General features: G+C 41.3%; 1 protein-coding gene across 1 annotated transcript in view; it reads right to left on the reverse strand.

Annotated features, from left to right (window-relative positions):
* The window catches only part of cenpe (centromere protein E), a 30,296-nt gene that overhangs the window by 11,818 nt on the left and 148 nt on the right, over positions 1-18,330 (reverse strand). The window contains exons 2-35 of the mRNA XM_022764798.1: positions 16,570-16,673; positions 16,353-16,442; positions 16,119-16,237; positions 15,912-16,031; positions 14,579-14,660; positions 14,427-14,494; positions 14,275-14,349; positions 14,094-14,145; positions 13,889-13,976; positions 12,088-12,217; positions 11,757-11,876; positions 11,520-11,672; positions 11,284-11,434; positions 11,078-11,174; positions 9,644-9,836; positions 9,474-9,530; positions 9,033-9,200; positions 8,753-8,827; positions 7,144-7,275; positions 6,208-6,385; positions 5,915-6,069; positions 5,538-5,831; positions 5,148-5,315; positions 4,810-4,893; positions 4,582-4,698; positions 4,274-4,495; positions 3,625-3,705; positions 3,315-3,458; positions 2,478-2,639; positions 2,103-2,324; positions 1,258-1,341; positions 1,039-1,122; positions 811-927; positions 491-724 (exon numbers count right to left, since the gene is read on the reverse strand). Coding sequence (XP_022620519.1) covers positions 491-724; positions 811-927; positions 1,039-1,122; positions 1,258-1,341; positions 2,103-2,324; positions 2,478-2,639; positions 3,315-3,458; positions 3,625-3,705; positions 4,274-4,495; positions 4,582-4,698; positions 4,810-4,893; positions 5,148-5,315; positions 5,538-5,831; positions 5,915-6,069; positions 6,208-6,385; positions 7,144-7,275; positions 8,753-8,827; positions 9,033-9,200; positions 9,474-9,530; positions 9,644-9,836; positions 11,078-11,174; positions 11,284-11,434; positions 11,520-11,672; positions 11,757-11,876; positions 12,088-12,217; positions 13,889-13,976; positions 14,094-14,145; positions 14,275-14,349; positions 14,427-14,494; positions 14,579-14,660; positions 15,912-16,031; positions 16,119-16,237; positions 16,353-16,442; positions 16,570-16,673 — 4,420 coding nt within the window. The remainder of the gene's footprint in view (positions 1-490; positions 725-810; positions 928-1,038; positions 1,123-1,257; positions 1,342-2,102; positions 2,325-2,477; positions 2,640-3,314; positions 3,459-3,624; positions 3,706-4,273; positions 4,496-4,581; positions 4,699-4,809; positions 4,894-5,147; positions 5,316-5,537; positions 5,832-5,914; positions 6,070-6,207; positions 6,386-7,143; positions 7,276-8,752; positions 8,828-9,032; positions 9,201-9,473; positions 9,531-9,643; positions 9,837-11,077; positions 11,175-11,283; positions 11,435-11,519; positions 11,673-11,756; positions 11,877-12,087; positions 12,218-13,888; positions 13,977-14,093; positions 14,146-14,274; positions 14,350-14,426; positions 14,495-14,578; positions 14,661-15,911; positions 16,032-16,118; positions 16,238-16,352; positions 16,443-16,569; positions 16,674-18,330) is intronic.

The raw sequence follows: 18,330 nt of genomic DNA on the forward strand, positions 1-18,330 counted from the left end.
CTGACCTAAATCCAATTGAGCACCTATGGGACGTTATGTATCGGTGCATCCAACGCTGCCAAGTACTGCCACAGACCGTCCAGGAGCTCACTGATGCCCTGATCCAGACCTGGGAGGAGATCCCTCAGGACACCATCCGCCGACTCATCAGGAGCATGCCCAGATGTTGTCAGGAGTGCGTACAGGCACATGGGGGCCACACACACTACTGAGTCACATTATGAGTTGCCGTGATGAAAAGTCACACAAGTTGGATCAGCCTGTGATTTCAATTTTTTACTTTGATTCTGGGTGTGATTGTGAATCCAGCCCTCAGTGGGTTGATCATTTTGGTTTCCTTCGACCGTTGTTACGTCATTTTGTTCTCAACAAATTATACAATGTACATCAGTAAAGATTTTCAACTTGAATAATTCGTTCAAGATCCCAAGTGTGATTGAAGTGTTCCCTTAATTTTATTGAGCAGTGTACATGGTGCTGAGTGACATACCTCAGTCTGTACCATCTCCATCCTGTCCTCCAGCTCTGCTCTGAGCTGCTGCTTCTCCTGTCTCAGTCCCTCCAGTGTCTCCTGCAGCTGATCTCTCTCCTCACTGAGAGACGTCACTCTGCACAGCAGCTTCTCCGTCTCCTCTGAGGAGCTCTGAGTGCTGTTCTCCTTCTCAAACAACAGATTGTCTCTCTGTGCTTGAACCTTCTCAAGCTCCTCCATTAGAGTCTTTGTCTGTTTTAATGGAAGCATAACCATGTAAGAACACCAACAATAAAGGATCTGTTTTAAAAATATCTCTCCTTAACCTTTGAGCTCACCTGCTGCTGTGAGTCAGATTCCTTCTGCTCACACAGTTTCACCAGATCTGAGTTCTTTTGCTTCTGCTGTTGCAGGTCGTCTTGAAGAGAATGTAGAAGACACAGAGTCTCTGCAGACTGAGAATAAGAGAACGTTTGGAAACTTTGAAAAAGATCAGAAGGGCCACAGTACTTCTGAAAAGGCATGTCCATGTGCAGCTTTAGTGAAATATGCTGGAAGGAACAAACCTCTTGTTGTAGCCGAGCTTGGCTCTCTTGGCTTTGTCTCTCCAGGTCAAGGTTTCTTTGGTTCTGCTCTTGTAGAGCTGTGGCCTAAAATTAAAGAGACACTTAAACAGTTGCATTCGCCCATATAAGAGGGAAGCTCTTTAACATCACTGACATTGTGGTCACACTGTGACGCCAAAACATTAGATCTCAGTTTGACCAAAAACAGCTTCCCCTCACCATCTCCTTATTTTGCTGCAGATCACTTTCCAACTGGCTCTTCTGCTCACTGACGACCTGGAGAGAAGCCTGCAGTTGCTCCACCTATGGAGGGAAATGGTCAAACTCCAGAATTAAAATATTTCCAACCAAGGACCAGAGCTTTGAAGGATCCCATCAACAAATCCCATGAAATGACCCAAATAAACGATGTGAGTCCATCTGTGAAAATGGTTCGACTTCCCTGTCCTTTCTGTGGCTCTCAGCTGAGCCCATTTGTTCCTCCTGATGACCTGTATCTTTAGAAACAGCTCACAGATATATATAGTTCCATTTTTCAAAAAGCAATTTATTTTCTAAAAGCAGCTGGCAACTATGGCCTTTAGCAAATGTGACTCAAACAGCAGGAAACAGTGCATTCATGGGGACTATTTTCAGTGGTGGATGAATCTGTATTTGGGGCAGCATGATGACCCTTGTAGGACTGAATCAAAGTGAACTACAGTGTGTAATTGTGTGGTTTTAATAGCTTTTGAACAACAGTGGAGCTCCATGGCTCAGAGGAATAAGATACATCAGGCTGTGGACATACAAACACTTCTTGTTTGTGGGACACATTCAGTGTTGCTTTGAGTCTTTTGTGGGATTTGTTGACAATAAGGAGGAAGTAAAGTCAATTTTTATTTATATAGCCAAATATCACAAATTTGCTTCTAAGGCCTTAACAATCTTTACAGCTTTAAGACCCCACCTGTCCTTAGACCCTCAAGTCAGACAAGGAAAATAATCACTTTCCTTTCTCAGCAGATTGAGATTCAATAGATATGAAAAAAAATCAGTCACATATAAAAGCAATGTAAACATACCATCTCCATCCTGTCCTCCAGCTCTGCTCTGAGCTGCTGCGTCTCCTGTCTCAGTCCCTCCAGTGTCTCCTGCAGCTGATCTCTCTCCTCACTGAGAGACGTCACTCTGCACAGCAGCTTCTCCGTCTCCTCTGAGGAGCTCTGAGTGCTGGCTGTCCTCTCTGACAGTAGATTGTCTCTCTCTGCCCGCACACGCTCATACTCCTCAGTCAGACTCTGAATCTGTGAGGAAAGAGCCAATGCTAATTTGACATATTGGGAACATCACAAATGTAATACCTGTACTTGAATAAGGTTTTTAAAAAAAGTTTAGATGTAATCATCTAAAAAAAAGTCAATTCTGTCCCTCTGTATTTTCATGTGTAAGAGTCTTGCCTGATTCTGAACCGCTTGTATCTGGAGCGTGCTCTCTGCACCCCCCCCACTGTGTGGGCTGCTCTGCAGCTCTGCCTTCTGACTCCTCAGCATGCTGATCTCATTCTGGAGAACTTTGATCTTCTCCTGCGATGCTCTCAGATCCTCCTGGTTCTCGATCATCTGAAACACATGAGCATCACACCAGTTTACAAGTGAAGATCTTTTCTGTACAAAAGGAGTGTACAATAACCACCTGCAGTGTCTCATTACTAATGCTGCAGCAGTTGGCAGGTCAATTGGTCAGTGGATCAATTTGCTGTTTTTGCTATATATAAAATACATGCTGCAAAAATCATCACCTATGCACGCCAGCAGCCCTGCGCTTCACTTTTTTCAGATCATCAGTGTCTGATCCAAACGTTCCCTGAGGTCACTTCATGCTGGCTTATTAAAAGTTCCATAAATAAACTGCAAAAACTACAGGGAAGCAACCTCTTGATATATTCAAGAAGCAGCTCCAAACTTATTACTATGCTTTTGCTTCTGATTAAATCAAACTTTATATTAGATTTCTTTCATTTCGTTTTATGGTTTTCATATCTTAAAATTGCTTGTACTACTATCAGTATCCTCTTATCTCATCTCTTACTTTCTCAGGATGTCATTGCTTCATTGTCTTTTATTGCTTTAACGTGTCCTGTCTATGTGTCTGTTGTCTTGTTATAACACCTCTTCTTGTAAAGCGCTTTGAGCTTAATTTCATCTTATTTAAGGTGCTATAGAAATAAAGTTTAGTATCATTATGTAGAAGGCCTCAATGTGTAGTAATTAAAGGAATGAGAAAAGAAAACTCACCAGTTCTACATTCTCTTGGAGGTCAGACTTCAACTGGCTCACTTCTTCCTTCCTTTCCTCCAGCTGCTTTTCCAGCTGTTGGACCTGAGGCACGATGGAGGGATCATTAACATTTTCAACATTATTCTCTTGTGAGACTTTTATCTGCTGAAGAAAACAGCAGAATGCATAAGCAATGACAAACAGGAATCATTAACCTCCAAAGGAACAATGTAGCCCTGTGCCAGTTTCTTCTTGTTCAACATTCGAGCAAAACGAAATAAAATAAAAATGTCAATGTGGTGTAACAAGGAGAAGATGTGGATCTGACCTGTTCAAGCTGTTGAGCCTCCTGCTCCTCTTTCAGTGACAGTGGCTCAGAGCCGAGATGCTGCTGTAACTCACATTGCATCTACATGGTAGGGAGGGAGGACATGTTAGTTTGGTCTGGGGTTTTTAAATTATGACTTTCTACATCACTCTTTTCACCGGTTTGATAACAATGTTCTACACTTTTTTTTTTTTTATATTTGATTATTTCATATGTGAAGAGAATGGGAGCAGTATTGTTGGACTATGGCTGAATTCAACATTAAGGTGATCTGAGTTCTGTTGAACAGCACTGTGCAGCTGACCCCACTGTTCAGGTTCAGGCAAATCTGGTTAAGCCACTCGTTGAACTTTGTATATTTTGTACATGATTTAGTTCAGTTAATCTAAAGAATACAAACAATGACGAACTGTAAACTGAATATTAACATTAAAGTGAGTTTTATTACCGTAACAAACTGCAATTTCAGATATGACTTCTTTATTTAGGTAAAACATGAAGAGCCAATATGGTTTGAGGGAAGCGTTTCTCTCTGTGTAACTGATATTCTCCCGTATTTGAACACAGACAGAACTCAGGGCCAGATTTTAGCAAAAATGAACAGGAAGTAACAGAATCTCAATTTACAACTTTCAGCCTGTGTTTTTACCATCTCCATCCTGTCCTCCAGCTCTGCTCTGAGCTGCTGCTTCTCCTGTCTCAGTCCCTCCAGTGTCTCCTGCAGCTGATCTCTCTCCTCACTGAGAGACGTCACTCTGCACAGCAGCTTCTCCGTCTCCTCTGAGGAGCTCTGAGTGCTGTTCTCCTTCTCAAACAACAGATTGTCTCTCTGTGCTTGAACCTTCTCAAGCTCCTCCATTAGAGTCTTTGTCTGTTTTAATGGAAGCATAACCATGTAAGAACAGCAACAATAAAGGATCTGTTTTAAAAATATCTCTCCTTAACCTTTGAGCTCACCTGCTGCTGTGAGTCAGATTCCTTCTGCTCACACAGTTTCACCAGATCTGAGTTCTTTTGCTTCTGCTGTTGCAGGTCGTCTTGAAGAGAATGTAGAAGACACAGAGTCTCTGCAGACTGAGAATAAGAGAACGTTTGGAAACTTTGAAAAAGATCAGAGGGGCCACAGTACTTCTGAAAAGGCATGTCCATGTGCAGCTTTAGTGAAATATGCTGGAAAGAACAAACCTCTTGTTGTAGCCGAGCTTGGCTCTCTTGGCTTTGTCTCTCCAGGTCAAGGTTTCTTTGGTTCTGCTCTTGTAGAGCTGTGGCCTAAAATTAAAGAGACACTTAAACAGTTGCATTCGCCCATATAAGAGGGAAGCTCTTTAACATCACTGACATTGTGGTCACACTTGGACAAGGAATGATTAGTTCAGCTGATGTAACAAGCTACAAAGAATATCTAAGATACAGAAACAAACTCATTCATGTCAGTTATGAGAGAGTATAGTCAACGTCATAAAATGTTGAGGAGATAAACAGATTTGCCTTGTGATTTTAAGAAAAGAAGAACAGTCACTCACCATCTCCTTGTTTTGCTGCAGGTCCAGTCTGAGCTGGTCTCTCTCTGCAGTCACTAATGTAACAGTAGAGAGCAGCTTCTCCGTCTCCTCCGCAGAGCTCTGAGCTCCAGACCGGACAGCGTCTCTCTCAGCCTGCAGTGCCTCCAGCTCCTCACCCAGCTGGCTCAGCTAGAAATATCCAAGGGGTTACATTCATTATGTTAATGTACGTGTGGCATATAACAATAATCACCTTCATGACTGTTGATTAGACTTCATAAGTTATAGCTAGGCGTTCCTAATAAACTGTATATTAAAAGCATATTCATGTATATGTAAACTGATGTTAGAAATTATATACAAAAATCTTAAGCATGCTCTTGCATCTATTATTTATATTATGTAGCTTACCTTCAAGGCTCTCTCTTCATTGATAGCCATGAGCTGGCTCCTCTCAGAATCCAAGCGCTGCAGGTCTGAGTGGAGTGACTCCAGCTGCTGTGTCACATCAGCACACTGGTGGCTCAGCTCCGTCTCCCTCTGAGCAGCGGCTCTAAGGTCTGCTTCGATTTTCTGGATCTCATCCTGAGACGTCTGCAGGGAGCCTCTGAGCTGCTGAGCCTCCTCTTGACAATGAGAGTGAGCTGACAGCAGGCTGTCCCTTTCAGTTTTAACAGTACACAACTCCTCGGTCAACTCACAAACCTGAGATAACACACAACCAAGTCACATGATTACTGTACTGTTATCCTCTGACACTACCATTAGAGGATGTCTGAAGGATTTACCTGCTTCATCAAGTTGCCCACCTTATTTGGAAGAGTCTGAAGTGAGGCCAACTCCTCCAGCCTTGCTCTGTGAGCTGCCTCAGTTTTGCGACTCGCTGTCAGCTCTTTATTCAGATTGCCCACCGCCCGCTCAAGCTCCACATTATCAATCAGACCTGAGACAGAAAACATCTTTCAACTCTCATCGACGTGCACGGCACACTGAGAGGAATGAATACGACAAAGGGAGTGTCTGTGCTCACAACCTGATCAGCAGAGTTACATTATATAAACACTCCCGCTTGAACACCTACTTTTTGGGACTTTGCCGTCTAGCAGAGCATTGAGCTTGGTGTTCTCATCGAACGCAACGTTCAGTTCTTTTTGGAGGTCGCTCTGCATCTTTTTGTAGTGTGACTTCTCCGTCTCCAGTTGGAAACGCAGGCTGTTCACCTCAGCCTCCATCTTGTTGTGGTTGGCAGTCAGGGTGACCTGGAGAGGAGACAAGACACTCTACATAAAAAAGATGCAGATATTTGTCTTGGTGTCACTAGTACATCTATAACAAAACACAGAAACACATGGTTCCAAAGAGCCGACCATGTACTGCATGCGTGTCACCATTTTACTTGATCATCAACCACACAGGTTAAATTTTTGCCTCTCTCTCCTCATGTCTCAGAGTCTTTGAATTCTGTTTGGCAAACTGTCAACCGTCATGTCTTTTACTCAGCGTGAACACCAGGCCAAGCTGGTTAAGGCAATTCCTGGTGGTGGCAGCATTAGTCTGTGGGACAGCTTCTAAGCAGCAGGGACAGGGAGACTGGTCAGACATGAGGGAACAGGTCCTTGAAGAAAACCTGCTCAAGAGGGGTGGGGTGGGGTGGGGTGACTCATTTGCAATTGGTAATTTATTTGCAAAGATATCTAAAAATCTGTTTTCACTTCGTCATTATGGCTTATTGAGTGGGGATTGATAAAATGAAAACTACAACACAATGAAGTGTGCAAAAAGTGAACTTTCTGAACTGAAAATGCATTTACTTGCTCCACATGCTGATTATGGGAGCAGTCAAGGAAGTGATCTGCTGCAAGATCATTTGGCAACCATGGTAACCTGCATGTGTCAGCATGTGGACTAGCTATTTTCCTTGATAAAGTTCAGATGGGACTGATGTCTCAGGATATTTGTTTCATTATATCTGTATGATAGTATTAACTGTTTCATCAAAATGATGACGTCAACTAACGTTCATTTCCTCCAGAGCGATGTTTTGACTGCGCAGAACAGCCCAATCCTTCTTTGTGTCTCTGCTGACTCCTTCTGCATCATCCAGAGAGCGACGGAGTTTGGCCACCTCCTGCACCAGGTCCTTGTTGTCCTGGAGGGAGATGACAGGATAGAGTTGGCCCACTTAACAACAGAAGTCACCTGCTTAATTACTGACCAATTCAACCGATCTAAGCTCTTAAACTTTACAGCCTGTCTTCAGAATACTGGGCCTTCACTACCTCACTGCTTTAATCATTACCAGGATTAGTGTGAAGATGCTTGTTAGTGATGGAGTAGTGTTTCAAAGTGTATAAGGTTCAACATGACACTTGTGTTGATTGAATGTCAGCACACAGACCCAACAGGGTTGTTATGGTGTTTGGCTGGTGTATACCCGGGTAGTGAGGATTTTTAGGGAATCCTCTGTAGGGTTTGACTGGGTTTCATAAATTTGTCAGACTGAGACTGACTGGCACCCCTACTCCCCAGAAAAACGCCACAACATGCTGTGGACCGAGGTCAGAGCTCACACCAGACATCCAGAGAATCTGTCTGAGGTGAAGCAGCTGAATAAGGACGAATGGTCCAAAACTCCTTCAACCAGTTATTAGATTCAGGGGTCACTTTTTTTTCTGGCTACTGTACATTGTAAATATTGAACAACCTGCTTTTGCAAAACTGAACTTAGTCATGTATTTAAACTGATTTGAATTTATTATATTTTTAACCAATGTAAACAAAAAAGAAATGCTTTAGTACAAATACATCACTAACTCCTCCCCAGATATCTATCATCTAGGACAGGGGTTTTCAAAGTGTGGGAAAGTGAGCCCCCCTCTATTTTTATTTTTAAATGTCTTTTGGACACACCTTTTGAACTAATTTCCATATTATTTAACACATCACACTAAGTCAGGCAATGAACGAAACCTTGACTGCGCACCAGTCACAACGCTGCTTTTCAAATCACTGTCTCAACATTGTGCGAAAATCCTTTCTATATATGCTCTCAGCAAGAAACTGATTTTGCCTCCTTATTATGTGGCTGAGAGGCAAGGAATGGCTGTAGTAGTAGTTCTCTGCTGAAACTCATTCTGTCATTTCATTGACGGCTTTATGTTGCACGTTTGATATTTACAGGTGACAAGAAAACACATACCAAATTCTGAAGTTCCTCTGCAAATTCAGTTTTCCTCTTTAGCTCCTCAGAGAGAGTTTCTATTTTGTTCTGGAAAAACAAACAAACAACAAACAAAGTTTCCATAATTTGAAGGTTTAGCTTGTAAATGATCTTAGGACTAATTTCAGAATTTAACACTAAAAGGTGAAAAACCAAGTTGAAACGTTGTACACATTAAAGCCAGATGTGTGACTTGGGTCCACACTGACGAAGCAGACAGGTGAGTTTGTACCAACTCTGTGAACCAACAGTGTGTTGGGGCTTAAAGACCGTTTCACTCGGTAAACGCTGTGATACATGTGATATTAGTATATTGTATGTATGTGGACTGTTACTGACAGTATTCTCACTCAAAATAAACTCCCACTCTGTTCAAGATTTAATAAACCTGAGCATGCAAGCTCACCTGAAGCTCCTGGCATTGCAGTTCAAAGGATTCATTGATCTTCTTCAAGCTGGAGATTTCATTTCGGAACTCGTCCTGCAAGTTTGTACAAGCAAAATGAACACAGCGTAAATAAATAGTTTTTTCACAAAAATCTAAGAAAAAAACATATTTAGTAATGGAAATTTTTGCAGTGAAAAATAAAAAAATATATTTAAAAGAACAAAGCCAAACCCTGGACATCTAACTCTTCACTGGTAGTGGAGTCTGAATGAATGAATGAATGGATGGATAACTTCACCTCTAACTCCATCCTGCACTCCTCCTCCAGAGATTGGAACTCATCCAGCTTTCCCTTCTCCTCCAGCTCTTGTGACAGAGCAGCTTTCTCAGTCTCCAGAATCTCAGTCTGCTCTATGAACATGCCCAGTTCCTGCTTCATATAGTCTCGCTCAGCAATCACCGCATCCTAGAAACATTTCATCAGACAGAAAGCATTTACAGTTGAAATGAATTTTCATCATAGTAGTTTGAATAACTGCTTGTACTTTTATTGTTGAGATAATTTTATGTGATTCCAAATGTAAAATCACTAGTCAACTTCATAACTTAATAAGCCCCCTGTGAAACAATTTCTGAATCACAACACTGAAAATTCATACAATAGGATAACAGGATTTTCCCTTCTGTCATGTGCAAAGCAGGCTGCTGAGTTGTGAGATTAGTTGGTCACAGCAGTTACCTTCTCTGAAGCTAGAGTTTCACACAGCTGGATGGTTTCTGCAAACTCTCTTCTCATCTGGAAAACAAGGTATAACAGTTTTCAAACGGTGCTGTACGTGTGTTGTGGTCATTGAGTATTTATTCTGTCACCTGTAAGGTAAAGAGCAGGTACATTCAAACTCATCACACCTGTTCGCTTTCAGTCTGAGCATGGCTCTGGTCTTCCAGCTGTCTCTCAAGGTCTGCAGTTCTCAACTGGAACATCTCTGCCCGCTCCACAGCCTCCATCTTCTGCTGGGCCTCTGCTTCCAGCTTCAGCTCCAGGGCGGACACTTTCTCTGAAAGCTCACGCATCTGATCTGGACACGCACAGACTTTGGGACTGGCAATGAGATAAAACACACAGATGAAGAATACGTCCAACAACTGTGAACTACCTACAAACACTCCCAGACCTGGGCTTTATTCCACATACTGTTACCTCAAGCCGGAGCTTGAGTTTGCTGGAGCATAAATGTACAGTATAAAAGCCACACAGTGAAAAGCCAGAAGTTTCTTTTTCAGTTTCAGTATGTGACAATGTGAGCTGGTGTGTGAGAGCACTGGGGTGAGGGAATTCTAGAGGATTAAACCTTTGACCCATTCACCATGTTAGCGTTGGTTATATCATATATACCTGGAGATAATAGAAACTGGCCAAACCATTAATACTGAGGTATCTGTCCCTTTGATTAGACTGGTTGTAATAGAGCAGGGCTTTTCAAAGTCAGACAACTCAAAAAACTAAAAATCAACACATTTAGTCACTTATAAAACACACAATAATCCTATACAAACTATATTTCTTACTTGTACTGTATGTGGAGGATAAACACGCTCCAAGCTTTGGAACTGCAGTTCCCATAATGCTCTGGGAGATTTAAAGAGGAAGTGTAAAGTTGAGATGAATTCAGTGAGTTACACTGTGGTCAACAACTTGAGCCGTTTTTTTTTTTTAAAGCTATACGAGTTTCCAGTTTAGTTAACTAGTATCTTTAAAAGTATCTGAATCATAGCATGTGTTACCCATGTGTGTACAGACAACCATCACTGGATCACTGATACTGAGGAAACCTTAAAACCCTGATGATTCTCTGCAGTTATAAAGAACGAAAACAATAGATTTAATTAGCTTCCTGTTGGTTTTACAACACTAGCATACACCTGTCCCTTTCGCCTAACATTGTATCTTTACCTCACATCCCTCCCTACCTACGACAGCAATGTTGCAAATCAATGTGCAGAACTGCAGTGACACAACACTGGACTTACAAGACTTCTGTATCAGTGTGATAAACTACCTTCACTTGTCAGGTTTTACATTTACTGGGTCAGGCAAAAACAAACACCCTCCTTTTATTTCATTCTATTAAGAAACATTTTCCAAATTAACTTCCAGAACATTTAATATAACACAATAATATTGATATCGTCATATAAAATTACATATACTGTTATATAAGACTTTATCCATATCACCTCTAATATATGTCCATGAAACAGAATATAACAAAACTTGATTCATGACATAGCTGCCATCTTGAGAATGACAACTAATGTAACCATTAGTAGAAAGACATTCACCTGTCGCCAAAGTTTTGAGCAGTCACAGAGCTCCGACTCATCTCCATGTCGTCTGGCTCGTCAGGAATCTCCCAGTGAGAGTAAAAGATCTCCTCATCTATTGAGACAAACCATGTATGCATTAAACCAACAATCACATGCAGTGCAGCTCATGTGTGAAAAGGGAATAATAGTGTCACCCATGATTTGCAGTGTGCATATCTTACCTTCAGCCAGCTCCGTCAGACAGGAGTGGTCAGCTTTCCTCTTCTGAGCAAAAGACCCTGCAAAGCTGAGGTCTGATGGACCACCATCAGAGTCCGGCAGATTGGAAAGTCTGAGCATCTTTCCTCCCCACGTAACTCTGCGCTTAGGCATCTTAAAAACAGAACAAGAGTTATTATGAGTATGAGAATAAATAGAAAGCTGGAGTCTGACCACAGCTGCATTTTGTGACAGATACCTTTTTAACGGGAACCAGGTTGGAGCTGGTGACGATCAGTTTGGTCAGGTTTCTGATCCTGTCCTGCTGTTCTCTCTGGAGCTGGTCCCTCTCTTGGAGCAGCTGGGAGAGCACCTCCTTCTCAGTTGCGGTGGTCTGTGTGATTGAAGAAACCTGTAGGAGGTGGTCCTCAGGTTAGTGCTGCCATGATGGGCCAAACAGAACATGACGGAAGAAAAGCAGAATGACAACACTTGCCTCTTGAAGTCGTCGCTTGAGGTCTACAATTTCATTGCGATACCTTTTGAGCAGAGCCCCATCATCAGACACCTCTGTCACATGGGGGTCATTCTTCATTTTCTTTGCAGTGCTGGCAAACTAATAAAGAAACATTTTGTGAAACATGAGCTGCTTTGATCAGTCTTATGCTTTCACCCATAACTGTGATGTTTGGAGGTTAAGGACAGATCCAACCCAGATATCCCAACGCAAAGCTGCAGAGCTTCATCTCACATAAATGTACAGCAAAGGATCAAACCCAAATGTCAACGTGGGGGTACGGAGGTGTGCAGCACAGTAGTCCACCAACCTGCAGAGTGCTGAGTGTCTCATCTAGAGCAACAGGAGTGATGGTACAGATGATGACTGTTTTAGCGTTCCCACCAAGAGAGTTCTGCAGGATGCGGGTTAGTTTACTGTCTCTGTAGTTGGTGAAACCCCTGAAGAGAGACAATGGGATTCAGCACATGTCAGCAGCTTGAATTTAATGATGAAGACAATACAAAGACGCTGTTAATAACTGCTTTTAAAATTAGAGCCCAACTGATTTATCAGTCTGCCAATTTTATCGGCTGATATTGGCCTATCACAGATATATTGGTATCTGTGCATATATTCTCCGATATGCGTTGATATGAATATTAGAGGCAATAATGCAGTGGAAATGCTCGGGTCAAGTCAAGTTATAGAGACAGCATTTTATGTATGTTTGATCCTTCGTTTTCATTCACATTAAATGCGTATATATATCATCATTTTATCATTTTATGAAGTTAAGTCATCAGATACATGACTCGAGTCCAAGTTATGTGACCCAAGTCCACACCTCTGATTGAAACCATTATCAGCATTCAATTTATTGCTAAGGTAAATGTGTCGGCAACCATCCAAGCATGCACTGGGGCAATGGGTTCATGGGCATAAGGCTCATTTTGTTTATTCTTGCTGTTGGTTCCGTAATGTTTCCACAGTTAAACAGATATTACCAGTGACTGAGCTGAGACTTTGAGTGATGCTGGTGAATGAATGTGTGTTCACCCCAGTGTACATGCAGGAGATTTTTTTGCGGATAATCATGAACATGCCACGAAAAGGCAATCCAAGTGATCAAATTATTTGGATTTTCTTAGTTTCTAATGTACACAAAGACAGGGCCCTGGAGTCAGGATGTAGTTAGCCTAGCTTAGCATAAAGACTGGAAGCACAGGGAAACTGCTAACCTGGCTACGGCCCTCTAGTTGGCTAGTTAAAAAATAACTAGCCAACTAGCCCTTCGTCTGGAGCAATGTCCTGCCCACAGCACTGATTTGATCGATTACACGTCACAAGTAATAGCCTATCAACACTGAAGGTCAGACTGGAGCAGCTCCAGTGAGCGAGCAGAAGTGTGTTGAAGGTAGGCAGCAGATGTGGCCTAAAGCAGGGTTCAGATGACAAATCTGGTCCTAGACCCTGATTCGTACCAGATTATCTGGTAACGTGAGTTTCACAGACCCAGTCTTAAATCTCCTGAACTCTTCGGTGCCATGCCAATAATACCATACATGTTTCACGATTACATCAGTCCTGTAGCAACCCACAGTGTTGCCAAGCAAAGGTAAAATAACGTAGACTAACATACTACTGCTGACACATAATAAAACTTACAATTAAAATCCCACCTCCAGTTCTCACTAAAGAAATCTGTGTTGACTGTGATAATCAGTATCAGAATCAGCCCTGAAAAGACATATTGGTCAAGCCCTTCTACCAACACTTCTAAAGGTGACTAATGAGCATGCATCTCCATTATTTAATCTCTAAACAGACAAATATAAACATGACAGGTGGTGGTTTTTGGGAGTTATGTTCTAACAACCTAATGTGCATAGCTGGAGAAAGAAGAAATCGTTCTGGCTTCAAATGAAGCAACTAAGCGTTTGTAAAATGTTGAACTGTTACTTTAAGATGACAGCTTAATGAGGTGTAGGAGAATCATGGCCAGTGAAAATATATCTGGACCTGTAAGACTCGACCAAACTGGATGTGTCAATGGTATAATTCAGATTACACTAAATGATAAATTATGTTAGTAATATAATAAATCCATTGAATGTCCACTGTTTACTCACTTCTGGCTTTCATCAGTCACTTTCTTGATCACTTGGCCGAGTGTGAACAGACTGCGATTGATATTGCAACCTTCTTTCAAACGTGCACCTTAGATAAAAACAAAGCAAACTCACTATACTCTGTGGTGTATTCACAGTAAATGCGAACACAACATCAGGCCTGGTACAGCATGCATTTCATATTTCATGGATTTATGTCTCTTACCTTCAGCTCCTGTTTGACTTGCTCTCTCAGATCCAGCTAGATCAACTAAATTCTACAAGATTAAACCAGTGAACAAAACATTACAACAAAAGTATGACACAGAGAACAAGATAGAAAGCAAAGTTAACAGAAAAATAGAATATAAGCCATAAAAAAAAAAGAAAGAAAAGCAGCTAGTTACCAAATGAGACACAAGAATGGCTCCATCCACATTTTCACCTGATGCTGGATCGCTCCTTTCACGACTCTCCAGGATCTAAGGAAAGCAAAATCATGACAAATCCCCACTTCCTATGAATCCTACATGTTACTGAATGTTGTAGTTTTGCTTACCATTCGGAAAATGGTGTGTGAGCGGCTGCTCCGCTGGTTCATTTTTGTTTTTCCATAGTGGCGGTTCTCTACAAAAGGCAGATAGTGTAGAAAATGTGTTGGTTGTCACACACAGCGTCACTCTGATGTTCAGTAATAACCTCAGATCTTACTTTCTCCTTTCCGAATCCAGGCTAGGGCTTGTGCTGAAGATACAACCATTTCCTCAGTCAGGTCAGCCACATAGATGTTTTTCTGCACACAGTAATTATCAAGACAGAATCATGATCATGTAAAACAAGAAAGTGTATATTTTTATGGGTTCTGCCTTTGAGTACTATACTCTGAAACATGTTCCTAAGGAGCATAGACCACTATATTTTAAGTCACCTCTTAAAAAGAGTTCTCCAGTGATTAAATAGACTGGATCCCACACTCCCTACAACACAACTCCATATCATGTTATTAGACAGATGCACATAATGAAACAGCTGGATTCTAAGCTGCCACCATAAACTGTAAATAAAGATGGACATAGCCTCTGTGACGTCACCCACAGGTTTCTGAAGAGTTGTTTTGAAGCTCAGAGTGAGCTGCGCCACTGTTGCCATCTAGGCAGTGTCTTGACAAAAGAGGAGGGTGTGTGTGGAGCTGAGACTTCGGTGCATGTTGGTTTGTGGCCACACCCTCAATTATTCATAACTTTAAGCCTTAATAAAATGGAGTCTATGGGGACTGACTCACTGTTGGAGCCAGACTCTGGTGGTCATTAGAGAAACTACGGTTTTTGGTAATTCAGTGTTGGCTTCATTTTTCGGCCTCAGAGGTTGATGCTTGGCTGCCACTCATCCTTGATGCTACCAGTGGTCACTCACAATACTGCACCAAAAAAAAAAAATCCCTGCAGCGCAAAACACATTTTCCCCCATAGACTGCCACTATAGAAGGAGATGTCTGTAAAACTGTTGACAGAACAAGGTTGGTTAATACTCTTACTATTTTGAGTTTTTAAACCACTGAGGTTTGAGCACAAAAGAGGCGTAAATGTAAAGTCTATGGGCCAAGGGGTAATGAGTGATGAATGGGCGGGGCCAGCATGGAAACACTAATGTGTATGTAGAGTGTAGAGTAAGCGGTGCAGCGTGGAGGCAAACTTTCTGGCTCATGCACAAGGTGAGCAATTTTGAGTGGTATAGATAGATAGTTCCAAAAAAAATGAATCCAAAGTTGTAAGCCCTGCCTCAATGGGCCATGTATGTATGTATATATATATATGCAAAATCATATCAATTGAGCTGATCAGTGTCACATTTCTGAATTGGGAACTCCAGAGAAGGCCTGCTGCTTATTTCATTTTCAAGTTGTAGCTACAGGTTGGGAACATTAGTAGGGCTGCCTCTCAGCCAACAAGAGGTGATCACAGATCCAGACTGAGTCTTTGCATGATATGTGATCCAGATTTGATGAAAAGTCATTGATCTCCAAATTTCTAAATGGCTCACTTACATTGATTGTCTCTCGGACTTCCAGTGGTCTTCTTTTCCAGCTGTCAACAAGCAGATCAGTCACTGTCTCATTGTAGATTTCCATGTAAGACACCCTGAGAAGGAACTCCTTCTTTGGAAACTTTGGGCAAAAGAAAACCATTGTTAGAATAAACAGTGATTACACAACAAACTGAGGCATGTTTTAAACATCTGATTCAATTCTTACATTTTTAATGGTTTGGAAGACATCCTCCACAGCCAGTGGTATCACTCCGGGAGTTTGGTCACTCCCCATCATAGTGAAAGTCTTTCCAGAGGAAGTCTGCCCATAAGCAAATATGGTTCCTGTGGAGCAGACACAGAACAGATATATTAACAAAATATACGCCATGCAGCTACAGTGAGTTGGATAGAACATCATAACACCACAAGACAGGAGGTCTCAGTTTCCATTACAAACCATTGTATCCCTCGACAGTGGAAACAACCAGAGGCTTTGCAATGTCTTGGTACAGCTGATTTGTTGTTTCTTCAGCAATAAACACTCGGTCTGCGAACAGAGGAGTAAAATGAATGTATGTACATTTCCATTACTAAGACTCTATACTGAATGGCTCAAAGGAATCACAATATCGAGTAAACATGTTTCTTAATTCTGTTGATGCTGCAAAACATACCAAAACTAAAGCTCTTGGTGGAATTCCCATCATCGATCTGATGAATTGATTTCTTATCACTTTTCCAAAACAGCTGGGGAGGCTCTGCATTCTCCGATGCAGCACTCTCTTCCCTGTAACAAGGACATTCATTCATTCAAGATATCTGGGGAAACATTTACAGACTTTCTCCACAAAATCTTAAAGAGACAATGTTTGGTGTCACTCTGTGAGATTAATTTGTGGCCAACGCACAAAAACATCCTTGAAAATTTTGTGAGAAAATGTTGGGAGGTATCAGATTCAACAAAATTTTAAATTTGGAGGACAAATTAAGCGTCCTATCGACCACAATATAATCTTCAATGATTATGTTACAAAAAGTCCCTGGGTTATATACTGTCCGTCAGTAATATTACAGACAACAGTGTTGATTTGCAAATGTGTCTGGAAAAGATGAGAATATTTTACTAGAGACATGCAAGACAAAATCATGAATGTTAATTTTGTGAGAGATAAGCCATGTGTAAATCAGGGCACAAGGAACATATTGATATGCAAGCTTGCCCAAACAACCATTTACTCCTTTTCCTTAAAATCTTTTCACCTGTAAATCCGAGGCATCTTTAGGAAACAGTAGCAGCATGGCAGTAGGGATAGCAATAACTGTTCATCAAACAGTGCACCTCTATGATCCTGGCTAAAATATCTCTTTATCCATTGGATGGATTGCTACATTTGGTATAGACATTCATACCCCCTGCAGGATGAATTGTAATAACTTTGTTGGCCTTCCAACTAGGCCACTGTGAACAAAAGAACAAGTATAATAGAAGAACACTTCTGGAGAAATTTTGAGTGTGCCTACTGCTTGGTGCAACTCAATGAGCTGTCAGTTTGTACAAGTGGATGTGAGCAAAGCATTGTAGCCACACTTTGGATGTGATGGAAGCATTCATTCAGAAAAACGTGAAGAAGTGCTGGTGACAGTATTTGTGGCACTGACAGTCCTACTACCACCTCAGGCACTATCACTATGTCAGCAATTGCACAATAATAATTAAGAGCTCCATAGTGAAGTATATGAATAATAATAATATGTGCCTATTTGTCATTTTGTTGACTTAAGTGTTCAATGCAAGTTAATGTATTGTTTGATCTTCTTTGTAAATGAAACTGAATTAGTCTTTTTAGTTGTAATTTGTATATGAAATTAAGCTTTGTACTTTATAAAACTGAAAGGTCACATCTCTGTTGTCTTCTGGGATACCAAGATGGGACTTATCCACCTTAATTGCAATCATTAATCATATATGTTATCTTAATTGTCTCGAACTGATATAAAGACAATATATGTTAAGAATAAGCTAACGTTAGCGTCGTATTTACCAGTGACGCTCAGACATAGCGCCTTGCTCCGGTGAGCGCTTAATGGTTAAGTAGATCTGGTGCCAAAGGCGCCATCTCCAGTCCCTTCAGTGATTATATTACTGCATGACAAATCCTAACGTTAATTACAGTCATGTGTGGAGCCAACACAAATAAACACCAGCCCAAAAAGTCTTTAGCATTGTCGATTTGGTAAAGCATCATTCAGACACAAAAAACAGAGACAACACCGCCAAACGCTTGCAGCTCCACAGCGATAACTTAGCTTAGGTTAGGTCATATTAAATAAAATAAAGGTGTATGCAATGTGTTTTACCACTGAACTTAATTACACAGTTATTATTAGCTGAAAAACGACTCGCCAGTAACGCCCGATTTTAATAAAACGACTGA

This window comes from Seriola dumerili, unplaced genomic scaffold, assembly GCF_002260705.1.
Source record: "Seriola dumerili isolate Sdu_G_001 unplaced genomic scaffold, Sdu_1.0 BDQW01000025.1, whole genome shotgun sequence".
Classification (NCBI taxonomy): Eukaryota; Metazoa; Chordata; class Actinopteri; order Carangiformes; family Carangidae; genus Seriola; species Seriola dumerili.